This window comes from Molossus molossus, unplaced genomic scaffold, assembly GCF_014108415.1.
Source record: "Molossus molossus isolate mMolMol1 unplaced genomic scaffold, mMolMol1.p scaffold_m16_p_8, whole genome shotgun sequence".
NCBI classification, from domain to species: domain Eukaryota; kingdom Metazoa; phylum Chordata; class Mammalia; order Chiroptera; family Molossidae; genus Molossus; species Molossus molossus.
Window position 1 is genome coordinate 48,689,212 of NW_023425402.1, and position 20,111 is coordinate 48,709,322.

The 20,111-nt window shown below is 48.8% G+C and overlaps 1 protein-coding gene across 1 annotated transcript in view; it reads left to right on the forward strand.

Moving 5' to 3' along the window:
* Window positions 1-10,809, forward strand: part of BEND3 (BEN domain containing 3) — a 29,276-nt gene extending 18,467 nt beyond the window's left edge. The window contains exon 4 of the mRNA XM_036249199.1: window positions 8,563-10,809. Within this exon, the coding sequence (XP_036105092.1) occupies window positions 8,563-10,809 (2,247 nt within the window). The remainder of the gene's footprint in view (window positions 1-8,562) is intronic.
* The last annotated feature ends 9,302 nt before the right edge of the window (window positions 10,810-20,111 follow it).

Genomic DNA, 20,111 nt, shown 5'->3' on the forward strand with positions numbered 1-20,111 from the left:
ATAATTTTATTAACCAATATCATCCCAATAAATTTTTTTAAAGTAAAAAAAAAATAAACTGTTGAGTGCCTACTCAACAAATCCCACCATTTCTTATTTCCTTTATCCATATACCACATCAGTGATGGGAGAGAATTAATATCTTCACCAGACAGATGAGCAAACTCAGGCACATGAGTTAAAGTGCCAGAGGCCAGAGGTGCAGCCTTGTTCCTGGTGCAGAGTGATTGGGACACTTGGCTCCCTGCTCCCCGTCCAGGCAGCTGAGCCCCACCTTCTCTGATCCAGCCCATAGGAACAGTAAAGACTAGAATGAGCCCAAATTCTAGAGTCAGATAAGGGGGGGTTCGCCATGGGACCTTTGGCCAGTTAGTGACCTCCTGGACTCAGACTCCTCTGCAGTGATGAGCGGTGACACTGCTCACCTCATTTCCTGTGTGGACCCCTGAGATGCCCACACAAGGAACCCAGCACAGGGCCTGGTCCATGTTAGCCTTCAGAAAGGTTTGCTTACTGCCCCCTGCCCCCATATCGAACGCCACCCCTCGTGGTCAATATTCAGCTGCCTCCCTCCAAGGGCAGCCATCTGGTGCCCTTCAGGACACCCCAGGCCTGAGCACCCTTGGTTCTGAGCACCATTCAAGTCGGAGCATAGATGACCACCTCTCTCTTCTTCCCCAAACCCAGGGGAAGGGGAGGATTTGAGTGGTAGCTCTGGTGCTAAAGGGACGTCACATGCACCCTTATATCACAGCTGATGACCTTTTTATGAGTGACATTTAGTACAGTACTAAGAAGAAAAAGAAAATCTCCCTCAAAAAATCGAAAAAAAGGTTATGTACAGACTTACGTGGCGCCTCCGCTGGAAAAGGCTCATGGCCACCACAGCAGATTTGGAAGGTGAGTGGCCAACATATTTACTGGAAATCATCTTTTTGTTCATGGAGTGGGAGCGATGCTCAAGAGCTGTATGCCAGGCAGAAATTAGCTTTGTTCTGGGGGCGTTCGTTTTTGTGTTTGTTTTTAACCCTAAAATGTCACTGGTTTGTTTCTGGAGAATGGAAATGCCATGTCTTCATTCAGTGCAAATGTCCTGAACACCTCGCTGTCCGTTCTGTGGTACCAGCTGGGGCTTTAGACTAGGTTCCACAACAACCATAGCAGATAGATGCTACGGCCATTCCCACGTTCACGAGGCTCAGGGAGTCAGCACTGCCCAGCCTGCCCCCTTCAGGACTGCAGCTCCACGCCGTGGGAGCCCTGAGGGCCCTGGGGTACTTAGAAGGTGCTGTGAGGAACCGTAGAGGGCCTCTTGCCCTGATATTTTGCTGTCCCTTTTTTTTCTTCTGTCCATTATAGTTGCTTTCTGTCTCCACTTTCTTTGGGCTTCATGGCATATTCTTCGTCCTCACCATACTCTGTTGGCAGTGTAAGGACAGCCCCAAGGGGAAAAGCCGTGAGGGCAGACATTGTGTCTGGCTCATTCCCCGTGTGTCCGTGGCCTCGCACAGTGCCTGCCAGATGCAGGGCACTCAGTAATATTTGTTTCCTGGCTCTGTGTGCTAGAGAGCTCTTCCATACCTTGCTAAACTATATCTCATCAGATGATGATGATGATGATGATGATATGTGAAGAAGAAAATCCCGTTGAAAATGCAAAGGTAAGCATCACCCCTGCTTCAGTTATTTGGAGGGGTGGCGATGCATGCCCCCCGGAGGCATTTCATATGGGTCTGCCCTTGATACCACATTAATTCTTCGTTCCCTGCCCTCTGGAAGGCATGCTGCTTTCTTGGTGTTCCAGTTTGCTGACTCTCGGCACCATTTAGCAACACATCATTCGTTGAACTGAATTCAGTGACTGCTCTTGGGTTTGGAGTCCTGAGAAAGCTGTTTAATCCAGAGAGCATCTCCATGGTGACCCAATCCCTGGGATGTCACTGAGCACAGACACATGGAGTCTCTCCTATGTAGTCTACTTACCCTTCACTTGTAACCCAACATCATCCTCTTTTTTGTTCACATTCTTCAGCCAAGAGATTTGGGCATTGCCTCTTGAGTCTAAGGATGCTGGTAGTAGAATGAAATGCCCTGATCAAATCCAGGATAGATGCTGGCACTGCAGAGCCTGAGCTATGCCACAGAGTTCCCATATGGTTGGAAGATGAGCCTTGGAGAATTACGAATGGTGTCAGCCAGCCACCCAGTGCCAAGTAGCACAGATTTAAGATTTCTTGATACTCCTAGACAGCTGAGCAGAGATTTTATCAGCAGCTGCAAATGCAGCCAGCCCATCGTCACCTTGTCAGCATTTGTGGAATTAATTAGAGCACTGAGTTGACAGGACACCAGTGTGGAGATATCTAAGAACCTTCTCTTTGGTGTTTGTGCTGTGTTTTGTGTTGAATTGTGTATCCAAGGTCTCTGGGAGTGAGGAATGTTGCCCTCTACTGGGACTCTAACTTAATTTTTTATTCAAGCCAGTTAGCCAAAAATGTTTCAGCTGGTGGCAGTGTTTCCAACATGCTTGGTAGAAACTGAAATGTTTTTATTAATGAGACTGAATATTGAGAGTTATAGAGGGGATTTCCAGTTCCAGTATACTCTGACCTTCTGCCTGCCTTCTGCGCTGGGGATTGGTTAGGTCAGATCTCCCTCTAAAAATGTATTCTTGCTACATGGCATGTGCGTTTCTGGTGATCTCTCTGCACAGAATCTTTTTAGAAATATTAGTGGGGTCACTTGTAAAGCAAAGACCCTGTTTCTAAAGTCACTCCCAATGCAGTTATGATTGCTTTAGTGATTGGCATTACAAACTCAAATTTCTCTATATTAATTAAATCTCGTGGTAATCTCATGATCCATGGGACCTCAAATTGTTTTGGTGTAATAGAATTTAATGGTGAATAAGTTGCTACATATCTAATTTACAGTCCTCGAGAACTAACAAGTGAGGCACTTTGAATTTATTTGGGCAGTGCTTCTCAACAGTGACCCACCGTCATAAATCCACCTTAGAGAGAAATACAGCTCACAGGTATGGATTTACATGTAATTATGTAGCTACACACAGAGAAATGGAATAAAACTTTCCCGAATTTAACTACTGTGTGCAATGAGCTCTGATATTTTCTATCCTGTTTTCTTTCTTTCCTGTCTTTTCTCTTTCACACTTCTGCCTTCTCTCCCTCTTATGCTAGTCAGGATCCATCAAGTCATTTTCACCACTTACTAATGGTCATGACTCACCATTCCAAATGCACTGCATTAGGGGTAAAGATTTTCAACTATCTCACCCTGGCCAGTGTGGCTAAGTTGGTTAAGCCTTGTGCTATGCACCAAAAGGTTGCCAGTAAGAGTCCCTGTCAGGGCACATACCTGGGTTGCAGGCTTGATCCCCAGTTGGGGGCGTGTAGGAGGCAGGCAATTGATGTATTGCTCTGACATCGATGTTTCTCTGTCTCCCTCTCCCTTTCTCTTGCTTTCTAAAATTAATTTTATTCATTTATTTATTTTTAATATACTTAAAAACTTTTTTCTTTATTGATTTTACAGAGAGAGGAAATGAGAGGGAGAGAGAGAGAGATAGAGACATTGATGAGAGAGAACATTGATTGGTCCCCCCCTGCATGCCCCCCACTGGGGATCGGGTCCACAACCTGGGCATGTGTCCTGACCAGGAATCAAACCGGTGACCTCTTGGTGCATGGGTCAACGCTCAACCATTGAGCCATACCAGCCGGACTCTAAAATTAATTATAAAAGAACATATTAGCTGGCCGGTGTGGCTCAGAAGTAGAGCATCAACCTATGCACCAGGAATTCCCTGGTTTAATTCCCGATCAAGGCACATGCCTTGGTTTTGGCTTCGATCCCCAGTAGAGGGGGCATGCAGGAGACAGCCAGTTGATGTTTCCCTTATCATTGATGTTTCTGCCTCTCTCTCCCTCTCCCTTCCCCTCTCTGAAATAATTTTTTTTAAAAAACATAAAAAGAACATATTAAAAAAAAACTTTTCCCAACAATCTCTATTCCTTCCTATTCCCAAGTTTCTGATGTGTGTATTTGGGGGACAGGGGGACTTCCTTCCTTCCTTCTCAATCCTTTGCTTTCTGCCAGATAGCAGAACAAAAAAGCATAAAGAGCGTAAAACCCCACTTCAGCTCAGTTGTCCTGTACTCCTCCCAGGCAAACAGGCCTCTAAGCTGTGTCTTCCATGAGCGACTCACGCTGCTCCTGGTGCTGCAGGAGAGCTCTCCTGGCCACTGGTTGAGATAATCATTACAGCTCGTTTTATAAAAGGCCTATAGTGTTACCTCTGCTCTGGCTTGGGAATACATTGTTTAATAATAATCATATTGTAATAATAAATATTAAGTACTTATGTACATTATTTTATTGAGTCCGTACAACCCTTGTGAAACAGGTACCATTGTTTATCCCTGAGTTAAACACAGGAAGCTGAGGTGTGAAAGGTCATGTAATACGGCCAAGGTCACACCGAGGACAGTCTGACGGTTGAGCTGAATGCTTATCCATTTTCACCGCTCTACAGTCATGTTATTCGTGAAGCGAGTGGCCTGTCCGAACCGCTGCTCTGCCTTAAGCATGTGTGTGACAGTGGTAGAACCCCTTGCTCTGCTTTACTCATCCACGTGTGTGGTTGACTGACATTCGTTGAGCTCATCTGGGTCCAGGGCAGTTTGCTAGGCATTGGGGTGGACTCAGGAGTGGTCGGGTCTTGTGTTACAGGACTCAGGATGGGTCATGTAACCATCCTGCAGTGGGATGAAGATGGGACAGTTTGGTGAGAAGATCCGAGGAGGGAATGGCAAGCAGCAGGCTCCAGGACCCCAACATGCCCCTGGTCCTGTGCTCTTAGGAAGCACGGGGGTGGTGAGGTACAGGCAAACAAACCCTGAGAAAGCATTGGGCAGTTCTGTGGGATAATTAAAACATTAGAAGTCCTATATCTTCAGATTCTGAGGAGAGTAAAATAGCTTTTCTTTTGCATGGTTAACAGATGTAAGAAAAAAAATGAACCTTTCTGTAATGAGTCATTGTTTTATCTAAGAGGGTCAAGGAAGTAATTTATTAATTTAAATGAAAAATAGCCTGGGAGGTTCAGAAAGATGAGAATTTTATGTTTACGTGGCCTCACGGGCTGTTTTCAGCCTGGGCCTACCTGTTCTCGGTGCCATGTTGCTCACCTGCTGTTGTAAACCTCGCCTCTTGAAATCGTCTCTTTGCAAGAGAAAAGCCTCATCATGTGTGGTTTGATGCTGGCGTTACTTACCTGAAGGCTTACAAATGACACTGAATCTGCCCCCATGAGAAAAACAGAGCGGGCACTGTCTTGCGGGCCTGGCGACTCAGGACCAGCAGCACACCCAGGAGCTTGTTAGAAAAGCAGACGCAGGGATCGGAATCTGCATTCTAGCACGATCCCAGGTGACTCACACTAGAGTTTCAGAAGCACTGGGCCAGGCCAGACTAAGCCACCTGTGTTCCCGGGCGTGGAAGCGTCCAAGGATGCACTTTGTTCCTGTCCGTTCCACAGTTGCCCGGGACACATGCCTGTGTGAAAGCAACACTTTGTACTTCAACCCTGCCTGCTCCCCTGACCCCACCAGTGCTCACCAGTGCTCTTCTGCTTCATTAAACCCTCAAAAATATAGTCCCATACATTTTTGGGTCAAATTCAACATTTGTCAAACACAGCTTTATAAAGTTAGGACTGAAATACAGTGAGTGGCACATACTTAAATGTCATTTGATAAGTCTTGACACATGTATATCAGTGAAGCCATCACCACGATCAAGATAATAAACGTATCCAGCATCAACTACCATTAAAGTGTTGTGCCCCTTTGCATCCTCCCTGCACCCCCCACGTAACCAATAATCTGCTGTCACTATAGATATGACTGCATTTTCTAGAAATATATGTGAATGGAATCATATAAATGGCCTCTTTTGTTTGGCTTCTTTCAGCATAATTACTTAGAGATCTATCATGAGTACTATGTGTAACAGTTTTATTATGAGTAATCCATTGTATAAATATAACCTTTTGTTTATTACATGTTAATAAAAATGGCCCTGGCTGGTTTGGCTCAGCGGTTGGAGCGTTGGCCTGCGGTCTGGAGAGGCCCGGGTTCAGTTTCTGCTAGGGGCGCGTGCCTCGGTTGCAGTTTGTCCCCGGCCCTGGTTGGTCGTGCGGGTGACAGCCACTCGATGTGTCCCTTTCACATCGATGTTTCTCTCTCTCTCCTCTCTCTCTCTCTCCTCTCTCTCTCTCTCCTCTCTCTCTCTCTCTCTCTCTCTCTCTCTCTCTCTCTTCCTCTCTTTCCCTCCCACTCTACCTGAACAAAAAAATGGAAAAAATGTCTTCGGGTGAAGATTAAAAAAAAAAAGTAGGTTGTTTCCAGTTTGGGGCTATTTATAGATAGGGTGTCATGAACATTTGCTTTTAGAAGTATTTATTTATATGCTCTTGTGCTTTCATTTTGCTTGGTAAATAAATACCTAGGAATGGAATACCTGGATCATGTGGTCCATGTGTGTGTAACTTTTTGGGAAAGAACCACGTGTTTTCCAAAGTGGTCGTGTCATTTTATATTCTCACCAGCAGAGTCTGAGAGTTCCAGTCCCTTCACCTCTTCTCCAGCACTCTGTATTGTCTGTCTTCTTTATCATACCTGTTCTAGTGGGGGTGATGTGATATTTCACGGTGGTTTTTATTTGCATGTTATTAATAAGCATCTATTATATATCTTCTTTGAAGTGGCTGTTGAAATAATTAATTTGGTTGGCTGTTAATGTATTTGAGAGTTCTTTAAGTATTCTGGTTTCAAGTCCTTTATCAGATCAATGATTTGCTAGTATTTTCTTCCAATCTGGGCTTGTTTTTCATTCTTTTAACAGTGTCCTTCAAAGAGCAGAAGTTTTTTATTTTGATGAAGTCCAGTATATCAGTTTGTTCTCTCCCAGTTATGGATCATGCTTGTAGTGTTCTAAGAAACATTTGCCTAAACCAGGGTCACAAAGGATTTCTCTTATGTTTTCTTCTGGAAGTATTAGAATTTTAAGTTAGGTTTTATATTTAGCTCCATGATCCATTTTGAGTTTTTTTTAATCCTCATCCGAGGACATTTTTCCATTTTTTGTTCAGATAGAGTGGGAGGGGGAGAGAGGAAGAGAGAGAGAGAAACATTGATGTGAAAGGGACACATCAAGTGGCCGCCACCCACGCGACCAACCAGGGCCAGGGACAAACCTCAACCAAGGTACATGCCCTTAGCGGAAACTGAACCCAGGTCTCTCTGGACTATAGGCCGACGCTCTAACCGCTGAGCCAAACCGGCCAGGGCTTGAGTTTGTTTTTATGTATGGATCATGGTGGAATGAACCAGCATCATTTGTGGAATTGACTTGCCTTTGGACCTTTCTTGAAAATCACCTGCCATGTCTATGTGAGTAAGCCTCTGAAAATGTTTAGGCCTGGCAGTAGGGAAAACTGATGAAAGCACTGAGAACTCTGGTCCCCAGTGATTAGGGTGATTGCTGTCCAGTGGTAGAATATGAGGTCCAGCTTTGGGGTCCTTGAGCTTCCCTGGGAGTCCAGCAACAAGGGACCTGTGGAGTGTGCCATCCTTGGGTGAGTGGAGGAACCCACCCCTCAGGTCTTTTTTGGTAGGGCTTAATTCTCTCACAGACCTCTGTTGAGCAAGGCTGGATAATACATAGCAAGAACCCTTCTAGATGCATAAGATACACATTAATTCATTACATCCAGTGGGGACTTAGGACAGTGGGCCTTGCTTCTCTCCTGGAATTCTGGTTGAGAAGGGCTGCTGGACCAATAAAGGAGACCAAGACTTAGAAACCCAGGAGGCCCCATCATTTCACAGAATCCCACAGTAACACAAGCTCTGGAAAATTCTGGGCTTGCCCTTTTCCAGTCCCAGATAAGATGTGATTCCAGGCTGTGGTAGAGTTGGCAGCACACTGCCACTGTCTAGACCAGTTCTGTGCCCACTACTGTGCATCTCAGGTGTCCCGAGCGGAGACGCCTGTTCTAGAGGCTGCGGACTAGAGGACCTGGGGAGCTGCCACAGGCAGGAGTCGTGACTCCTGTCTGAGGGCCGCTGAGCCCTGGGTCAGTGAGGTGACCTGTCCATGGCAGGGGCACAGGAGCTCCTCGGTCCCGTGGTCTCTCTCCCATCTCCAGCGGGGTTCTTGCCTGGCCTTGTCAGCACTGTGCTCCGTCTTCTGTCGGGCCTGTGGGCAGGAAGGCCAGAGCTGGTGTCCTGCAACAATTTGAAGCCTTTCATGTCCAGTCTGAGCCTCTCTTGAGGATGCAGGAGGTAGGGGCAGGTTTGGCATTGGGATGCAGGCTCGTATTCGCTGTACATCCTGGACGGGCAGAGTGACTCGAGGGCGAGGGAAGCAGTTCTTCACATGCTACCGCAATTGACCTTGGCCCCCGTGCGTGTGACACAGACCTGTGTCTAGTGTAGTAAGTGAGAACAGCGCCCTAACACAGCTTTTGTTTTCTAGGCGCTCCTGGCGGGCATGAGGAACCGGGAGAACAGCTCACCCTGCCAGGGCAATGGGGAGCAGGCCGGCAGGGGGAAGACCTTGGTCTCTGTGTGGCCGGGTGAGGAGGAGCCCTGCAATGACGTGACCACCCCCTCCTACAAGAAGCCTCTGTATGGCATCTCACACAAGATCATGGAGAAGAAGAACCCTCCTGCGGGGGATGTGCTCAGCACGTATGAGCTCTTGGAGAAGGCCAACCCCAGCAACAGCCCCTCGCCGCTGCGGCTCCTAAACGAGACACAGAAGCGGGACGGTGGCAGTGCAGCCATGACCACTGATGGCGACCCCAACATCTACTTTCTGATCCAGAAGATGTTCTACATGCTCAACACACTCTCCTCCAACATGTCCCAGCTGCACAGCAAGGTAGACCTGCTGTCCCTGGAGGTGAGCCGCATCAAGAAGCAGGTGAGCCCCACGGAGATGGTGGCCAAGTTCCAGCCGCCCCCCGAGTACCAGCTGACCCCTGCCGAGCTCAAGCAGATCGTGGACCAGAGCCTGTCTGGCGGTGACCTGGCCTGCCGCCTGCTCGTGCAGCTGTTCCCCGAGCTCTTCAGTGACGTGGACTTCTCCCGCGGCTGCAGTGCCTGTGGCTTTGCGGCCAAGCGGAAGCTGGAGTCGCTGCACCTGCAGCTCATCCGCAACTACGTGGAGGTTTACTACCCCTCGGTGAAGGATACAGCCGTGTGGCAGGCCGAGTGCCTTCCCCAGCTCAACGACTTTTTCAGCCGCTTCTGGGCCCAGCGGGAAATGGAGGACAGCCAGCCTGGGGGCCAGGTCGCCAGCTTCTTTGAGGCTGAGCAGGTGGACCCTGGCCACTTCCTGGACAACAAAGACCAAGAGGAGGCCCTGTCCTTGGATCGGAGCAGCACCATCGCCTCAGACCACGTGGTGGACACGCAGGACCTCACCGAGTTCCTGGACGAAGCCTCATCACCAGGCGAGTTCGCAGTCTTCCTTCTGCACCGGCTTTTCCCGGAGCTCTTTGACCACCGGAAGCTGGGCGAGCAGTATAGCTGCTACGGGGATGGCAGCAAACAGGAGCTGGACCCGCAGAGGCTGCAGATCATCCGCAACTACACGGAGATCTACTTCCCCGACATGCAGGAGGAGGAGGCCTGGCTGCAGCAGTGTGCCCAGCGCATCAACGACGAGCTGGAGGGGCTGGGGCTGGACGGGGGCAGTGAGGGCGAGCCCCCGCGGGACGACTGCTACGACTCCTCTAGCCTGCCCGACGACATCTCCGTGGTCAAGGTGGAGGACAGCTTCGAGGGTGAGCGGCCCGGCCGGAGGTCCAAGAAGATCTGGCTGGTGCCCATCGACTTTGACAAGCTGGAGATCCCCCAGCCCGACTTCGAGGTGCCGGGCGCCGACTGCCTGCTCAGCAAGGAGCAGCTGCGCAGCATCTATGAGAGCAGCCTGTCCATCGGCAACTTCGCCTCGCGCCTGCTGGTCCACCTCTTCCCCGAGCTCTTCACGCACGAGAACCTGCGCAAACAGTACAACTGCAGCGGCTCCCTCGGCAAGAAGCAGCTGGACCCGTCCCGCATCAAGCTCATTCGCCACTACGTGCAGCTGCTCTACCCCCGGGCCAAGAACGACCGGGTCTGGACGCTGGAGTTTGTGGGCAAACTGGACGAGCGCTGCCGGCGCCGGGACACGGAGCAGAGGCGCTCCTACCAGCAGCAGCGGAAGGTCCACGTGCCGGGCCCCGAGTGCAGAGACCTGGCAAGCTATGCAATCAACCCCGAGAGGTTTCGGGAGGAATTTGAGGGGCCTCCGCTGCCCCCCGAAAGAAGCAGCAAAGACTTCTGCAAGATCCCTCTGGACGAGCTGGTGGTCCCCTCCCCCGACTTCCCGGTGCCTTCGCTGTACCTGCTGTCAGACAAGGAGGTGCGCGAGATCGTGCAGCAGAGCCTGTCGGTGGGCAACTTCGCCGCCCGCCTCCTGGTCCGGCTCTTTCCCGAACTCTTCACCGCCGAGAACCTCCGCCTGCAGTACAACCACTCTGGGGCCTGCAACAAGAAGCAGCTGGACCCCACGCGGCTCAGGCTCATCCGACACTACGTGGAGGCGGTGTACCCCGTGGAGAAGATGGAGGAGGTGTGGCATTACGAATGTATCCCTAGCATCGACGAACGGTGCCGCCGCCCCAACAGGAAAAAATGTGACATCCTCAAGAAAGCCAAGAAAGTGGAGAAGTGATGGGTACCCTGGGGCCTGAGCCTTCCTTTGGAGCACGTGTATGGTCCACAGACACGCACCTTATGTCAGTGGGAAGTGGCTTACTACTTTTGCACACACGAACACCCACCCAACCACAAGAAAGAAGCCTTACATTTGGTCTCTCCTGCATTCAGCCTTTTCCTCAGTTCCCCAGGGGTGCAGCCAGTTTGGGGATGGCTGAGCTTGAGAGCCTGCAGGCCACAGGAGCAGGGCTTCCCCTCCTTGGCTGCCCTCCCCTCTTCTCAATTTGAAATGCAACGTCAGCAATTCCCTGTTCCTCTTCCCACATTTTACATCTTCCATTTTTATCAATTGTTTTTTCATTAAAAGGAAACCCTTTTTTAAAAAGATCATTGGGCTCTTTGGGGGCCACTTTGCTTAGGAAAAAAAAATATTTTAAATATTCATGGTGAAATACTGTTAGATGACTTCAGTTGCTGGGATTTCTTTTTAAGATGGTTTCAGATTTATGAAATTTATAGAATGGCCATGTTTATGCATGATGGCTAATAATAGTTTCAGGTGGCATAGAGACCGACTTTACTGACCTTGTCTTTTTGCATCTGATTTTGGAAGAGTCAAGCTGCCCCTTGGATGGCAGTAGAGGGGATGGGATAGCGTGATGTCCTTTCTGACCGTGGTCGCTTTCTCCCCTTCACTGTAGTGCCTAGGAAGGGGCTTACTCATGGCCTGGCCTGTTCGTCGTTGCTTGGTCGTTAGAATGTTGTGCTCACTCTCTGTAGACAAGTAGACAAGAACACTGGATGATGATGATATGAATGTAGATAGACGTGGAAACACGTTCACAAATGTCATTTGAGCTGCGTCCTTCCACTGCCCCCTTCCCTCTCCACATGAGGGTGCTGGCTGGAGGGGCAGACACATTTCCTTGGAGAATAGTGTGTGTGAATAATTGGCTTCTTGTTTGATGTAAGGATGGGTCCCTTTGGACTCACCAGACCTGTTTACTTTCTGTGTGTGTATTTGTACAAAATCTGGGTTCTGGGGGCTGTCTGGCGACTTCACCACACCTCTGTGTTAGCTCCTCCAGTCAGTGTGCGTCCTTGTTCCTCAGGGCGGCCCAGACCTGCAGGCCCTCTTGGGGATACCTGGTATTGGAAGGACACAGGTCATCTCAAATGGGGCTCCCATGTCCCTTCCTAGGGTTCACTCAGCTTCTCCTCAGAACCCTAGAAGGTCCTGCTGCCCTACATCTGGCTGGTCCCTTGGCCTTGGGGTGAGACATTTCTTTTCTCCCTACTGCTTGGGAAAGTCAAACAACTTCAGGCCAGTGGCATGTTCTCCAGGAGTTCCCGCCAGGAAATTCCTAATAGTTCAAGTCCTTGAAAACAGTGCTTTTACTTACCTGGCTTTGGGGGTCAAATGCCTAAGAGGGAAAGGAAACAGTCTAACTAAATACATCATACCAGAAACCTGGAAAAATGAGTGAGTCACACAGGGTAGTCATAGAACCCTTGTAGCTTAGTAATTGGCTACCTTAAAATGCAGAAACAATAGAAACAGTCTGTGAATTGTTTTTATACAGCTGATAAGGACTTCAGTTCCAGGGGCTGTATGACAGAATTTTGCCTGCACTCAGCGGGCTTTTTAAAAATATATATATGACAGAATTTTGAGCAATGTCTACATGCTGATCTAACTTTAGTAAATTTGCTTTTAAATGTCATTTATAGATTATTTCTCTTGGAACTGCAGGCCTAAATTATTGAAACTGAGGAATGCACAGGGATTTAATGACTCCCTCACCCACCCACACATGCACACACGCGTTTCTTACGAAAAAACAAGTGAGGTGACAGGGACCTACCTAACGAGTTCAACCTCTTTGTGCCTGGAAAGAAGGGACTGGAGCAGCCGGGAGGCTCACTTCCCCCCTCACCTGGGCCTTTCTCTATGCCTTAGTCTCCCCGACACACAAATGCATGCACGCACACGCACGCACGCCCTCCCCACAGGCGGCAGCGGCGCTCTCCCGCCAGCCGTGTTGGTTGGAGGGCACTGTGGGATTCTTTCTCGTCTCGAGGATTCCAAGCCATGTGAAACTTGTCCTGCTTTCTAGAGGGTGGAATGGGACCCTGCAACTTCAGAAGCACAATCATTTATTAATAATTTTAAAAAATCCTATCTACCCACGTTAAATCAAAGATTCTAGGTTCCAAGGATGAACTATGTCTCAGTATAACCTAGAGCTTGTTCAGTTTTTGGAGACCGTATTTTGATGGTTTCCTTAATACTTTACTGTGTAGGGCTTCTCCCTGCCCCCCCCCCCCCCCCATCTTAGAGTCCCTTTCAGTGAAGGAGGTGGACCGGCAGCAGGCAGTGCGTGCAGGTCCTGCATCCCTCCCTCGGCGCCCTCAGCCACACAGGGGCATTTTCTACATGAAGCAATACAAGTACAAAATACTTTTTTCCCCAAAAAAATTTAATGTTTTCCATAAAATCTGTTGGCAAATCCCTTCCCTCTATCTAAATTTTTTGGGTTTTATTTGCCCCCCCACCCCCATATCTGGAGAACTAAAGAATTAGCACAGACACATTCTGATAAGTGAAATAGCAAATCTTGTAGGCGGTAGTGTCCCTCATTTTGTGTGTTAGGAACTTTTAAAAGAATGTATGAAGATAGCCCTGAATGTACTAAGTGTTCTAATCCTGCTTCAGTTCACTTTGGCTGTGTGTACATGACAGCAACCATTTCACAGGGAATCAAGTCGTGTCTTGTGTCGTGGGCGTTAGTGGGCCCCTCCCCATCCAGTGTCCGCCCGGAACCTTGCTTTCTGTAAGTTGTGGGGGGAGGGATCACATCAGCAGCAATCATCAACCAACCAATGGGATCTACTTAGTGATGAATGGATTAGCTGTTAAAGTGGTAAGAGTCACTGGCCTGACCTACGGCAGCTTGGCCCTGGGTTCCTGGAGAGATGCCCTCAGTTTCCACCGTTCCCCCAAATGTTCGCCTCTTGCCTAACTGGGGCAGGGGTCTCAAGACCCCTGACTGGAGGTCACTGAGGTCTCACCCTTCCTGTGTAGACAGATGATATGAAGTGGGGTGGGGGCCAAGGGGCTATACTGCCATTTGGAAATACTTGCCTCGAGTAGATCCAGCCTTAATGTTTTTCTGACATCCTAGTGATAGCAGACCCTGCACAAAGTGGATATCAGAGTTAATACTGTGAGGAGACAAAATAATGAGAATAGTTTTACCAAAGATAATGAAATATCACAATATGTCTGCATTTTACCATTGATTTGAGTGCATCCTTAGAAAACTGAATGTAACAAAAACCCAGGACATTTTTGGAAATTGTATGCTCTCTAGCAACTTTGTGTGAATTTTTATACAAGCACTGTTTTATGAGTTATATAAAATGTTATTAAAAAAAAAAAAAACAGAAAAAATATGGTCTCGTAACATCTTATTTTCGTAGGGAAGAGGTCTCTCAGGACACGTGTCGTTCCGTTTGTCTTTCCACGCGGCCGCCTCACCCACTCCATGGGGAAGACACGAATGCTCAGAGCTCGGCCTCCGGGCTTCCACACGGGTGTTGGGCTGCACCTCACAGGATTTCAGTTTGTCACAGCTGAATGACTGAGAAGTCGCCAAATAAATCCTGGCCCCTTTCTACACACACCGCTTCCTGGCCGCACAGTGGGAGGAGCATCTGCCCTGGCCAAGCAGGCGGGGCCTCCTTTCTCTCTTCCCTTCCGATTCAGTGGGAGGTCAGTCCTCTCAGCTAAGTGTTACTGGTAACCAAAGGATGCATGTTTTTTCTCACCCTTTGGCTAATTATAAATCATCGACTTTAATATTTCATAGTAAAAATAATGTCTCAAGCTGTCAGAGAACTTGTTTTTCGGCCCAAGGATCACAGTATGTGAAGTAAATTGTGGCTTGTGATTGGAACACTTTTCCTAGGCAAATGTTGGCTGTTGTGAGTCCTGATACTTCTGTGCCCTAAACTGATGCAGGTTAGGACTGGTCAAGGCCTGGAGCCCCACAGGCGAAATACATGAGCAAGTCTAAGCAAGACTTGATGGAAGGCTAAATTCATTAAGCCCCTTCTAGCCGTAATATCTTTGTTTTCTACCAAAAAGAACATGCAGAGCCCTGGCCAGTTTGGCTCAACGGTTAGAGCCTTGGCCCATGGACCAGAGTCGCAGGTTCAATTCTGGTCAAGGGCCCGTCCCTTGGTTTCAGTTCAGTCCCTGCCCCTGGCCGGGTCATGCAGGAGGCATCCAATCAATGTGTCCTCACATCGATGTTTCTCTCCCTCCCTCCCTCACACTCTATCCGAAGATAAATGGAAAAACATCCTTGGGTGAGGATTTAAAAAGGAGAACGTGCAGAGAATTTTCATAAATGCGAGCTTCCTTATGAAACCTAATTCTCAGAGATAGGAGCGCCACCCAGATCAGCTCCTTTTGTCATTGAATGGGCGGTGCAGTGGGCTCGAAGGAGTCTCCAGGTGAGTCTAAACTACCCCGGCCACTGGGAAAGAAAGGAGCATTTATCAAGTGTGCTCCTTATTTATAAGGAAGGCAGTGGTTCTCAACCTTCCTAGTGCCGCAGCCCTTTAATCCAGCTCCTCATGTTGCATGTGGGCGGACCCGCCTGGAGATGCACAGAGGAGCGGTGTCTCGGTTCCTAAGACCATCGGAAATATGCGTTTTCCGATGGTCTCAGGCAACCCCTATGAAAGGGTCGTTCTACCCCCAAAGGGGTCGTGACCCACAGGTTGAGAACCACTGTTACAATGGCACCTGGCATTCATTCAGTGTATACCATGTGCCAGGCACACAGAGCTGTACCTGGACCGTCTAAGAATCCTCTCAAGAGCCCTATGAGGTAAGGCCATAGTTATGCCTAATAAGAAAGGTAAGACCCTGAGTGATGTGTCTGCCATCTCATTTAATTCTCATAAGAACCTCGGTGTTTTGGGCACTGTTACCTATTTTCTTGGTAGGAAGGAGAGAGAAGTAGGTTTATTGTCCGAGTTGACACAACCTGCAAATCACAGTGCCAGGATGTGAATCCAAGCTTGTCTCGACCATATTGCACAGTCTCAGGAGCTCAACACCCCCTGAGCCACCACATACAAACGTTCAGATCCAAAAACAATTGCAAGTTGGTGTCCTGTCACCCACATCCGCTAAGCCTCGAGGGGGCCTGGGTATGGGTGTGTGGGTTTTGGAATTGCCCTGGGTGAAATAACGGGGAATTGTGGGCAGACATGTCTGGGAGTAGTACATTTTTTGAAGTTGTGAAATGAATTGCTGTGGATCGCATTCCCGAAGAGCAGAGCCTGAGATGGGGGTTCTTGTGTAATTGGTTGAGGGCATGCTGTCAGGAGACGGGCGTGGGGGAAGCCGGATGGGGCCAGGGAAGGTCACGAGCAGGAGTGTGTTTCCACTGCAGTCTAGCTTTATTCCCACCTACTGAGAAGCCCTGGAATACGAGTTGATTGGCAGAATCAGTCTCAGTTAAGGCAAAAGGGCCAGTTAATGATGTGTCTGAGGTCTTTCCCATGGGAAAAGGTTAACTCGCCCGGCAGGGTGGCTCTCTTTGGCTCCAGAAGGGCTGTGGGCCCTCAACAGCTACAGGATGGGCACAGTGGCAGAGGGGATCTGGGTGGAACTCCATCAGCACCCACAAGGGCAGAACCACCAGAGGGCATGTTAAACCAGATCTCTGGGCCCCACCCTCAGAGGTTCTGATTCAGTAGGTTTAGGGTGGGACCTAAGGATTTGCATTCCCACCCAGCTGGTGTGGCTCAGTGGTTGAGCACTGACCCATACACCAAGAGGTCGCCAGTTCGATTCCCGGTCAGGGCACATGCCCAGGTTGTGGTCCCGATCTCCAGTTGGGGGGCTAGTCAATGTTCTCTCTCATAGATGTTTCTTTCTCTCCCTCTCCCTTCCTCTCTAAAATCAATAGAGGAAAAACATTTTAAAAAAAAAAAGAAGAAGAATTTGCATTCCCAGGTGATGCTGATGTTGGGGAGCCACACTCAGATAACTACTGCACTACAGTAACTTCACAAAATTCGTTGTGAATATCTCTATATACAGAAACTGAAGGCTTAGCACTTTCCTGATCATTAGAAATATAGCTGAGCTGAAACAAGTGGTTTCCTGTTGTGTTCAAATAAAACTGACTACTTCTTAACTGGTGGTAAAGGAAATCTTAGCTTTCAGGTCAGTAGGAAGAGGTGGTTCACAGATGCTCAGCATCGAGGCTTAGGGGCACTGGCCAAATGTGATACCTTTTGTCAGAACATTTCTGTGTGGCGAAGCATGTCTGTTGATTTTATTTTAAGGAGTAAGGATTCATTTGTTCTTCTAAATGGAGAGTGTTGTCCAGGTGGTGAACTGTGTCCTTCACAGAGGCTGAGCGCTCCTTCCAGAAGCCCCTGCCATGTGACAGCTGTATATTCAGAAGTGACAACAGGCCCTGGCCTGTTTGGCTCAGCAGTTAGAGCGTCGGCCTGCTGACCAATGATTCGCAGGTTTGATTCCGGCCAAGGGCACGTACCTCGGTTGTGGTTCACCGCCAGCTCTGGTCGGGGTCGTGCAGGAGGCAACCGTGTCCCTCTCATGTTGATGTTTCTCTCTCTCTCTCTCTCCCCCTCCCTCCCTCCCACTCTATCTGAAGATAAAATGGAAAAAAACCTCGGGTGAGGATTAAAAAAAAAAAAGAAATGACAACAGGTCCCTAAATTACAGGGAGTTCGGTTTTTTGTAAGCTTCCGTTTTTTGAGCACCTGTAATAGGCCAAGAATGTGCTAGGAACCCCACAAGCATGATTTCATGTAATCCTCACAGAAGCCTTGTGGGCTAGATATTTATATCCCCCATGTTACAAAAGGGGATGCTTTTGGAGGTTAAGTCACTTGGTCAAGGTCGTACAGGTAGGTAGCAGAGCTGGGGCCTCTAATGATGGCCAGGATGACTCTCAAGTTTGTGCTCTTGATTTCTGTGCTGCCATTTGATAGCAAGTGGAGTAAATTCCTCCATCTCTCTACCTAGAGGTCCCCTGCCATTGAGCTCTTGCTAACTCTCCAGTCTCTGAGCTTCTAGATCCATCCAAGTGAGAGAGTGTTTGACCCACAAAACCTTTTAATGCCCTAGGAAATAGAACAAGGAATATAGGAAGAATCATCTCTGCCTCTAAAGTTCATCCAGGAAAACCATTTGTAACACCTGCTACCTTCTGGGCACTGTTCCATGATTCTAACAAGTCCCAACCTCACTACTTGGTAGTTAAGCCAGTTTGAGCTTGGAAAGAAGGTTCTGATGGTAAATAGCACAAAACCTTACATCTCTTGCCTGAAAATAATTTTCAAGATGCACATGGGGGTAAGCAGACCAAGGCCTGGACCCTTCCCCTTAGTGCGGACAGCTGAAGCCCCCCAGCTGGGGCTGGGCTGGCTCTGGTCTGAGGCACACCTGAGCTCTCGTTTCCCGACTCTCCTGTGTCTCACAGACTAACACCGTTGCTACATATGTGTGAATGTTGGCTGCAGAACTCAGTAGCTCTGATCTTTCTGGGGTTCGGTTCCTACTATTCCTGATGCAAGGTATTAAACCCAAGTCTCCTTGGTTTTGAGGAGCTGAAGTCTCAGCATAGGCACAGTTCCAGGCACAATAAGGCATATACTCCAGCCTATGTAGGCCCAGGGTGATGGTGCCTTCTCTTCAGGTTACTAATAGTGATGGTGCTGCTTTGATCCAGGGTTGCTGCTATTATTTCAGCCTCACTTTTGTCTCAGAATCAAGAGTTAAAGGATTCTGTACACATTCTGTCGGGAAGTATCTCATAGTATCTAACCCCTCTGGGTGGATATATTATCCAGAAATGGTTATAACCAGTCCAGACCTCTACATAGAAATTGCCTGTTTTAGACACTTGCTACTCTACCCTGACTACAGTCTTTGGGGTTTCCCTTGTCTGCCTTGGGGAAGGTCCCTCCAGCTACTTTATGAATTAAAGACCCAGCTGGAAGGCCCCCTGGGTGCAGTTGACATCTATGCAACGGAATCAAGAGTGGTCCATGTCCTCCGGACCTTGCAAAATCGTAGACTTCCACCATCCTGCTTTTGCTGTACCTGGAATGTTAACCAGTAAGGATGAAGAAAAACCTTAAAGGGCCAGCACGCATGTCTTTGAGAGCAACAGGGGAATGGCCGTCTCAGAAGGCTGCAGGCCCTTCCAGAGCCCTCAGTGAACTTCCAAGCAATAGGCGGGGTACCTACCGAAAAGCAGAAGCAGCAGGCCGTGGGGGCTCGTGTGAGCGGCGGAAAAACGGCACCAGGCGTTAGTGGCGAGTTAGGCGGGATCTCGGTTCAGCAACCTCGGTTCTTGAGTTTGGCTTGAAAGAATTCAGAGCCAAGGAACTTAAGGGAAAGATTATTTAGAAAGTCACAGAAGTAGTAGAAGGGCCCTTAGAGCTTAGAAGAGAGGGCGAGAGATTTGCGCCGTGAGGGAGGAGAGGTGTCCGTGCTAGCAAAGAGGGGGGCGCTCTGTAGAGAATGCCTCCTGAGTGGACCTCCACTCTGAGGGCTTTTATCTGGAGGTCTCAGGGGGAGGATCTCAATAAAACATTCATCAGTTTTCCCAGTGTGTCTCCTCAGGGTCTCCACTGATTGGTTGGGGACAGGGGGTCATTAGTCAATGCAGCTGGTCCTGATGTCATGGTGTTACTCCCTCTGATTTTGCTGCTTTTCTGGACTTGGAGCCGACACACAGCTGAAGCCTAGATGTCCTCTTCAAGGGGTTAATGCTTAAGGGAGCGGTTGTGCAAGGGCTCGTAGTTCTGCAAGGGCTTCTGGTGCAAGGCACCTCGGGCTACTGGCACTGGTGACCCTCGGCAGCTGGCCCACCCTTGCTCTCTGCTCGTGCTGTTCAGCTGCCTGCTCCACTTACATGTACAGGAAAGGAGAACTTAAGAAGAGTGGATCTTATAAGTAACCAGATAGCTTTAGACCTATATTAGACGGGCAAGAGTCAGAAAGCTGGATCATGCCAGGGACTGGGTGAGGTTGTGGGTCTGCGGGCACTTGCCTGGTGCAGCCCTGTGGAGAGTAGGTAAGCACTGCTGTTTGTGGAGGGGGCGTGGGGTCTGGAAGGTCACTGAAAGAGCGGACAGGTAAGGCCCTGGCCAGGTAGCTCAGTTGGTTTTAGCATCGTCCCGATACGCCAAAGTTATGGGTTCAATCCCCGGCCAGGGCATATACAACAGGCAACCAATAAATGCATTAACAAG